This window comes from Physeter macrocephalus, chromosome 16 (assembly GCF_002837175.3).
Source record: "Physeter macrocephalus isolate SW-GA chromosome 16, ASM283717v5, whole genome shotgun sequence".
Lineage (NCBI taxonomy): Eukaryota > Metazoa > Chordata > Mammalia > Artiodactyla > Physeteridae > Physeter > Physeter macrocephalus.
The window spans coordinates 96,505,994-96,515,267 of record NC_041229.1 but is presented as its reverse complement, the minus strand read 5'-3'; the positions used below and the strand labels follow the sequence as shown (position 1 = coordinate 96,515,267).

At 52.9% G+C, this 9,274-nt stretch overlaps 1 protein-coding gene across 3 annotated transcripts in view; it reads right to left on the bottom strand.

Moving 5' to 3' along the window:
• Positions 1 to 3,236: 3,236 nt before the first annotated feature.
• The window catches only part of SLC35C1 (solute carrier family 35 member C1), a 7,176-nt gene continuing 1,138 nt past the window's right edge, over positions 3,237 to 9,274 (bottom strand). For all 3 annotated transcript variants that reach the window (XM_007124973.3, XM_007124974.4, XM_007124975.4), the window contains exons 2-3: positions 7,609 to 8,135; positions 3,237 to 3,970 (exon numbers count right to left, since the gene is read on the bottom strand). In XM_007124973.3, coding sequence (XP_007125035.3) covers positions 3,411 to 3,970; positions 7,609 to 8,135 — 1,087 coding nt within the window. In that variant the 3' untranslated portion in view covers positions 3,237 to 3,410. The remainder of the gene's footprint in view (positions 3,971 to 7,608; positions 8,136 to 9,274) is intronic.

Here is a 9,274-nt window from a genome sequence, read left to right as displayed (position 1 = left end):
ACCTCTGCCTGGGACACCCTTTCTTTAGCTCTTCCTATGGTTGGCTGCTTCCCATCATTTGGGTCTGAGGTTAAATGTGCTCAGAGAGAGGCCTTCTCTGATTCTTTTGTCTAGAGAAGGGTCCCCTCTGATATTCTCCATTTTGGCTCTTTTGTTTTCTTCATTGTCCTCAACATGCTGTATTTATTTGTTTACTTGTTTTTAGTGTCTTGTCCATTGCTTGTCTCCCTAGTGCCTGATGCATAGTTAATACTCCAAGAGATTGTTGTTTGTTGATGTTGATAAGAACAATAGCTCACTGTATTTCCAGAATGATGCTGAGAATTAATTCACAATCATTTTGTGTGGCAGGATGGACAAGGATTATCCCCATATCTCAGATAGGAAAAGTGAGGCCTGGAAAGGTTAGGGGACTTGCCTGAGGCCCCCTAGCTTCTAAGAAGTGGAACCCAGGTCTCCTGACTCCTGGTCAAGTGCTCTTCAAAAACAGAAGTGAAGAGCGATGCATTCTGAAGCAGAGGTGCGTTGCAGTGTTGGCCCAGGTCACTGTTCCTAAATTCTCCATCTTCACCCACCAATTTCTTTTGCTGGGCAGGCTGACTTCCACATCCCTGTCTTTTGTACCAGGCTTTTTTTGTTTGTTTGTTGTTTGGGGCAAGTTAAAATATATTTTCTGAGTTTTTTTTGTTTTTAGTTGTATCCACCCTATTTCAGGTTATCTTTGTTGATGTCAGATGTGTATATGACATTTATATGGTTCTTTTTAACCCTTCCTGGCTGTTTATTTTAGAGGAAACTTTGAAGAGAAACTCCTTCTTGATAGGTACATTTTTTCTTTAGCAACTTGTTATCACTGGAATCAGAGGGAGAAAGTGATCTCTTTTTCCATTGGTTGTATTTGTATGTCACAAACAAAAGACAATTTGTTCAAAAAAAAAGGGACAAGAGAGAGGGGAACAGTGGGTTTGAAGGGGAAGGAGCACCTCTTCTGCTGCTTGCAGGGGAAACATTCCTGGAGGGGGTCTTGGCTCCTTTAAATACCATAGAGATGATCTGGGTGTGATGGTGCTGAGTGTGGGAGAGGCTGGCATGCTGGAAGGCTGGCTCTGGCAGTTCCCTGGGCTTCATCTGCATCAGAACTGGGGTCTTCTGCCGCATGTGGATTCAAACCCATCCACATACACTGCACATCTTTGTGCTTTTCTGTGTGGGGGTCTTGCACAGTAGCCTGTTCAGTTGTGTCCTGAGAGTTAAGGCTGCCTGAATTTGTTTCAAACTATGTAGGTTTTTCTTGAATCTTGTTCAAGAAAGTGCAACTAACATTAAGAATGCTATCTCAATTTTCTGATCATACAAAGGGTGCAGAAACGATTATGTCCCTTCTCTGTTTAAGGGACCTGGTGATGGTTTTAAAATCGTTTAGAATCAAGTCCAGATCGACCACTGCATTCAAGGCTGTTCATGCCATGGCCCACCCTCCTTTTCTATTCACCACCCCCCGCCAAAAAAAAACCTCTCACCACCCCCCATGTGCTCTTTCCTCAGCTTAACCTTGTTTCCTGGGCCAATCTACCCTTGCTCCTGGAGTCCCCTACTTGCCCAGTAATATTCAGTTCAAGCATCTTGGCCCTTGTGAAGACTTGGTCTCTCCATCTTCTGAGACCTCAGGGCAATACTGCCTCTGTTATGGGGACCTTGATGTGTGTTTCTATTCGAGACCCTTGAAGCAGATTTGGGTCTTCATACCAGTAATGTTCTACCACAGTGCCTGGCACATAGTAGATGCTCAAAAAATGCTGGGTACCTGTGCTCTGAAGGCAGAGACCTCCGTCAGAATCCTACTGCGGCCTCTTCCTTCCTGTGCTCCTCCTTGAGCCTCAGTGTCCTCATCTGTAAAATGGGGGATCAGAGATGGTGCCCACCTCAAGGCGCGTGGGAGGGTTGTGGAGATGAATGATGGAATAGAGGACTCAGCAGTGTCTTGCCTCCAGCAAGTGCCCAGTAAATGGCAACAAGCACCAATACGAAACCTGAGGTCTGGAAGGAGTCTTGGTATTTGGATCAACCCCTTGCCTGGAGGGAGAACAGATTCTTAGAAGGGCTGTCCTGCTAGAACCCAGGCTTGGCGATGGCAGGGATGAGCCTTCGTTCATAAATCCCAGCCAGACCCTGACTGTCCCGTCTCGCTGCACACACACAGGATGTCTTACTCTGATTTTTAATTAAATCACACACAATTCAGGGCATCAGGCCCCACCAACTTCATTAGAAACCACCTGGGATTGTGCGGGGACTGGAAGAGAGTGGTCGTGAGAAGACCCACTCTCCCCAGCCTTTCGTTACAGGGGCTGAAAACATCAGGAGTTACCCCAAGGAGTTTTGTTCCACTTGGTGGAACAAAACACCCAACAGAAGGGACAGGAGTTGTGAAAGCCACCCTCAGGCCCGGAGGGTGTGGTGAGGGGAAGAGAAGATTCTTTTGGCCCCAAACTCAGGGAAGTTTGTAATTGTTAGCTTAACAGCTTCATCAAGATCAGGTTACAACACCTGCCCTGCAGGGACCTGGATCTTGGGGGGTCCAGCACAGCTTAGGTGGGAGGCTCTGAGCTGACCCTGGCTCCATCAGCATGCCCTGGAGAGGCAGAGTTGGGAGAAGCCAAAGCGGCTCCCTGCCTCCACTTCTGGGGGGCTGTTACCTGAGCCAGGTAGTTGTTTGTGCCAGGTGGCAGCTGCCCCTCAGGGGCAGGGGAGTGGGGCGGGCAAAACTGGTGTTAGAGCCGGGGCCCGCCGATCCTTCTTCACCCCCTTGCACGGGGGCTGCTGGTCTCAATGCAGAGAAGAGAGAATGTTTGTTCATTTCCTCCCTCGGCCCAGCCTACACTTTCCTCCAAAAGAAGGCTGGTTTGGGGTGGGCCAAAGCTATGCTGCCTGCCCCGGGGCACAGAGGTGTGAGGTTTCCCAAATCCTAAGCCTGTGGTGGGGTCACACCCCCATCTCCCCTGAGTCCAAGTGAAGTCGTAATGGCTTTGCCAATACTGTCCCTTAAAGGTTGTGGCCTGTCCCCAACCCCAAAGGTCATGTGGAGGTAGGAGGCCCTGGCAGGGGGACAGGAAAGGGTGCTGTCCCTCTCCTACTCCCAGAGAGTTGGTGCTCTTCCAGAGAACCTAACTGGCTCTTCCCATGGGGGTCCCTCCTCCCTAGGGGAGGACAAAAACCCAGAAATAGGAAAGGGGGTCGAGACAGGTTTGGCAACTTTCTGACATCACTTGGAAACACTGGTTCCATTTCAACCACCAGATTCCCATCAGGTCTGTAAGGCCACTGTCTCTGGGTCCAGAGAGACACCTTCACTTCATTCATGGGCCTTCTCCCTGGGCTGGGCTGGGCCATTGCAGGGTCTCTGGAGAAGCTCACACCTCCACTTTACTCTTCTCGTCCTCCTTGGGGCAGGGCTCCTCCTGAATCTTTTTCATCTCCCAGCCCCTGACCCAGGTATAGGCGGAGGAGCCTCCCAGCACCATCATGTTGCTCATCCACCAGAGGAAGCTCTTCGTCTCCTCGTAGTAGAGGACGGCCAGCACCGTCTGGGCACAGGCTTTGGCTGTGCCGGACACGTTGTGGGTCAGCGGACTGGTGAACTTGATCTGCAGTCCTGTTACATAGCCGATGGCGAAGCCAAACAGGCCGCCCAGCGTCATCACGCCCCAGAAGTGGGTGCTGCCCAGCTGGGGGAAGTTGTAGAGGGCTGGGAGCTCCCCCAGCAGCAGGAGTAGGGGCAGAAAGAGGACGCAAGCGTTGACGTTGTTGTAGAAGGTCAGACGCCAGAGGCTGCCATCCACCGCCGGGAGCACCTTCTTGGTGTAGATGGCGTTGAGTGAGACGCAGAGGCTGGCGAGCACGCCAAAAAGGGTGCCCGTCCAAGACAGGGTACCCTCTGCGCCCTCCTGGTCCACACCAAGCCAGAAGCCACCTACAGTAGGGAGAGGAGGAGAAGGGCGAGGGCAATGAGGATGGGGAGGAGGAAGGACAGAGAATTTTGCCACCAAAGTTCACGGACTGTGTAACGCTGTCCTCATCACCCCATCCTCCCGGCTCTTCCTGCAAGAAACGTGTGCAAAGTCTCCACTACATGCTAAGCACCACACAGGGCTGGGGAAGTAGCCCAGGACATGAACCCTTCCTTACGGAGCTCACATTCTGGCAGAGGAGAGAGACATTAAAACGATTAAAGAAGTAATTTTAAAGAAGTAATTTCCCAATTACTTCTTTAATTACAATTGTAATGGGGTCCATAAAACAGTACAGGGTGCTGTGAGAGTCCATAACCGGGCGACTGTGCTGGCCTGGGGCACCTGGAAAGCAACATTTGAAATGAGCTCTGAAGGATGAGCACAGATACGGCACTTAGTGGTTAAGGTGACCTTGGGAAAGTGACTTAAGGTCTCGCTTGGGTAACGCTGTCCTCATCACCCCATCCTCCCGGCTCTTCCTGCAAGAAACGTGTGCAAAGTCTCCACTACATGCTAAGCACCACACAGGGCTGGGGAAGTAGCCCAGGACATGAACCCTTCCTTACGGAGCTCACATTCTGGCAGAGGAGAGAGACATTAAAACGATTAAAGAAGTAATTTTAAAGAAGTAATTTCCCAATTACTTCTTTAATTACAATTGTAATGGGGTCCATAAAACAGTACAGGGTGCTGTGAGAGTCCATAACCGGGCGACTGTGCTGGCCTGGGGCACCTGGAAAGCAACATTTGAAATGAGCTCTGAAGGATGAGCACAGATACGGCACTTAGTGGTTAAGGTGACCTTGGGAAAGTGACTTAAGGTCTCGCTTGGCTTCCTGGTCTGTAAAATGGGAGCCTACAATGGTTAGAAGCACTTGTGGCCTGAGGTCTTTGGGGATAGTCACTCTTTCTGAGACTCTCATGTTGTGACATCTCCTGCTCACAGAGCCTCCATGGCACCCCACTGCCCCACAAGTCTGCAAGGAGTCTCAGCCTGGCATGCTGGGCTTCCCACGCCCTTGCCACGATCTGTGTCTCTGTGTCATGATCACCCCGAGTCCCCTCTCATCTCCCTGCTTCTCACACCAGAGCTCAGTGTCCTTGATCATTTACTGCACCAGAAACACCCTTCTCCTTCCTGGGAGATTCCACTCATTCTTCAGGGTCGAAGGCAGTCTCTCCAGGAGTGAAGTCTTTCCTGATATCCCCAGCACCCAGACCTCTTCCTGGCCTCCTCCTGCTGTGCTTTCCTTCAAGACCCTTGCCTGCCCTGGGCTGCTAGGCACCTGCCCGTGGGGACAGTACAGTCTCTTTAGCTAGCCCCCACCTTCCCAGAAGGCAGGGGCTGAATCTTACAGATGTTGTATCTCGCGCCACAGCAGCCCGAGACGTGGTTTTGGTGCCAGAGAGATTTGGGCTCTGATCAGGCTCTGCTATTTAGAGGCTGGGTGGCCTGGGGACAGTTTACTTAACTTCTCTGAGCTCCCATTTCCTTCAGCTGTAGAGATCTGGGTCACGTTCTTGACCCTCCCACTCCAATCAATCTACTCTCCGCCTTGCAAACAGAATGATCTTCCTACAGTACAGATCTGCTCAGGTCCTGTCCTGGCTTAAAGCCCCTCTGTGCTCCCCCCCCCACCCCGCCCACTGCCCTCAGGAAATAGTCCAGACTCACTTAACTTGGGCAGCCTCATGGGTGCATCTTGCTCTGGCCCAGCCATGCAGAAATACACATGTTTTTTCTACTGACTAGAACATTCTCTCCTCACTCCTTCCTTATACCCATCTAGTACTTTCTCTGGAATGCCTGCTTAGATTCCTCCCTCCCCACTCCCCACCAGGGTTTCCACAGCACCTTTTGTGTCTCAATCCCAGGAGGCCTGGAGAGTCCCCTGAGACCCATCTTAACCCCCTCAGGGGGAAACACTGCAGAGAGGAAGCCAGGTGCTGGGCCAGCAGAGAGCACCAGCCTCCAGGGTGCCTACCCCATCAGGCTGGCCAGCGAATGCACTTTCCCAGAAGCTATCTCACCATCTGCTACTTTGATTACTTTTTGGGACTTGGGCCTAGTTTCCCTAATGACTTCACTAGTCGGCATGCAAATCTGCCAACCAGGAGGTCCCTCCCACTCCACCCCTTATAGGGTCAGCAGGGCTGAAGTGGAGATCCCTGGGGCATTTGGCTAAGTGCGCCTGGGAGCCCATACCAGCTCCCTTGGGGAGGAAGTAGGAGCAGCGAGCCCGATCTGCCAGGGGTCTTAGCAGCTCCCCCCCACTCCCACCTCTGCCCTGCTCCCTCTCCCACCTTGGACCTAGACTGGGCAGCCCTAGGTCCCGAAGTGGCTCAGTGAGGGGAACATTTTCTAGGACATGTGGCCTGGGATGGGCCTCTCCCCGGCAACCAGTGCAACTCAGCCTGAGACTCTGAGACACCAACTGAGAATATGTAGGTCAACCAAGATGAAATTTGCAGCACCAGGAAGAACCTGAACAGGTTCAGAGAAAGATCCCATTCCTGGATGACAGAGCCCCAGGAGGGCTCTGAGGGGGTGGGAAGCTGGGGGTGCTCTTACCTAATGGGCTGCAATAAAACATTTTGTGATGATGGAAATGTTCTGTCATCTGTGCTGTCCAATACAGTAGCCACTGGCTACTAAGTGGCGACTAAGCACTTGAAATGTGGCTACAGAATCAGGTAACAACACCTGCAACTGAATAACTGAATTTTAAAAATTTCACTGAATTTGAATTGGAATAGACACATGTGGTCAGTGGCTGCTGAACTGGATAGTGCAGTTCTAAACCTCTAGGGGACAAGAACAGAGCAGAGTGGTTAGAAACACAGGCCTGGAGGTCCGGCCAATCTGAGTTTGCATCCCAGCATGGCTACTTCCTAGCTGTGGGGCTCTGGGTAAGTGACTTAACCTCTCTGAGTGTCAGTTTCCTTGTTTGTGTAGAGTTGATCATGGTGATGCTACCACCCAGGGGATCTCTGGGGAACACAGGAGATGCTGTATGCGAATGATTCGCACAATGTCCCCATCAATCATTTTTATTTTCTGAGGGTCAAGTCTGGGAAGACGGCTAAGTTATCTCAAAGCATATCTCTTGCCACTGACTCAGGCATTATTGTAAGCCTGCAAGGTCAGACGGTGATGGTATATTTATTACAAGATGCCATGTCCTCTAGAAAGAGCACTGGATGGGGAGTCAGGACACTTGAAGTCTTGAGAAGCAAGAGGGTATAGTGGTCAAGTGTAAGGAGCCAGATTCCTTGTGATCAGATCTCACCTCTGCCACTTAGCTGAGTGATCTTTGACAAATTACTTAACCTCTCTGTGCCTTGGTTTTCCCTCTGTGAAATGTAGATTAGAATCCCATCTTGTTTGAAGGGCCCTGATTGGGCCCCTAACTTGCTAGGTGACCTCCAGAAAGTTACTTGCTTTCTCTGGACCCCAGGCTCTTCCTCATATGACTGTCACAACAAGGGAGCTGGGACAGATAAAGTCAAAGGTGGTTGACAGGGTTATTCTTTAGGGTTTTGGCCATCTTCCCCCACCCCCCAAAGCCATTCCCCGTGGCCCTGGCTGGCCACTCACCAATGATGATGCTGCAGGTGAGCAAGGCATAGAAGGAGGTGGTTTGCTTGAGCAGCACGTAGGAGAGCAGCACATTGAAGACGGTGGTGAGTGAGCGACCCACGTTGTAGAAGGCCACACCCACATACTTCAGGCAGAGGTTATTGAAGGTGATCATGCCAATGAAGACCACCGACAAGGGCAGGACGCTTCGGGCCACCCTGAGGTCCAGGCGCAGGGTGGGGAAGTCCATGGTACCAGGGCAGCAGGTGGCCAGTGAGCTGAGGCCCTTGCACAGCAGCGTGGTCACCAGGCACTGGTAGAAGGTGACGAAGATGGGGGTGTCCAGCCGTAGGGAGGGGCTATCCAGTAGGTACTTGTTAAGGAACACCATGGAGATGGACGTGACCCAGTAGAGGGAGACTACCAGAGCGATCTGCAGTGCCCGCAGCACAAAGGGCTTCTTGTGGCTGGCCTCTGCCTCTCCGGAGGGGTCGGAAGTCCCCATCAGTGCCATGTGCAGGATCTTTGACCGCTTCAGAGAGGCCCTGTTCATGGTAGCAGAGGAGTTGGGTCACCCTACAGCCAGACTGATTTCCTGGAGTACGGAGCAGTGAGCTCACTTCTGCTTTCTGCAAGCTGAAGTCCTCCACTGTCACATGGCGGGTGGCCTGGAGGCCTCCCACCCTTCTCCTGGATGGAGAGGTTCTGCTCTGGGGTGAGTCCCACAACCTGCTGCCACCCTGAGGGGGTTCATGAGACAAGACACAGGGAAGAGGTGAGGGACGGGCTAAGGTTGGACAGAGATGACAGGTCAGAGGAGAAGGGGCTGGGACCTAGCAAGGAGGATTCACAGAAAGGGGGGTGGCGGGGGAGAGATATGGAAGGAAAAAGGGGAGAAATGCAGGGCGGAGGTGTTAGAAAAGGGCGGGGGACAGCGTGGGGAAGAGGTGCTGAGAGAGACAGGCATGGGCTGCTATGGGAGAGAAAGGTTTGCAGGGTGAGAGGGGGAGGCCTGCAAGGAGCTGAAAGGAGAGCGTGCGGGGGGTTTGGAAAGAGGGTGCAGGCGAGGTCAGAGGCGCTCAGGGCCCAGGTGCTTTGGACCGGGAGGAAGCTGGGCCGGTACAAGGACAAGGAGCGCGGTCTTCCCCAGTGCCGGCCCTTGTTCCGCCCCGCAGCCTCCGGACTTCCGAGGCAGCTCCCGCCCGCGAGGCGGGCCCAGGACTCATTTCCTGACACGCCCCCAACCGCCTCCTTAAAGAGCCCGCAAGCCCAGCGTCTCCCTTAAAGCCACAGCCTCAGAGACACGGCTTTCGGAGTCAGGCTCGCGTCGGGTCGCTGGCAACTCTTGTGCGCTACCTGCCCGCAGATGGTGGTGCTGGTTTTAGCTCTCGGTAGCCGCGGGAGGTGCCTGTGGGTGCTAGAGCCTCGGCCCCCTTCCTCCCCCCAGTCTCCCTCCTCCTCCCCTGCTCCACATCCTCTAGAGGCTTAACGCCCCTCGACTCGGCTCATCTGCAGGTACACGTTACCCCTCATCCCCAGGCAGGACTGCGTCCCCAGAGCCTTGGGACCACCCCGCGTTCCCCGGCGTCTAGAGAACCCCCGCCCCCCAACCTACCCCACGTCCCTCTACCTAGTCCCGCTCACACTTCCAAAACCTTGTTGCAGTCTCCTCCTTCCCCCTACT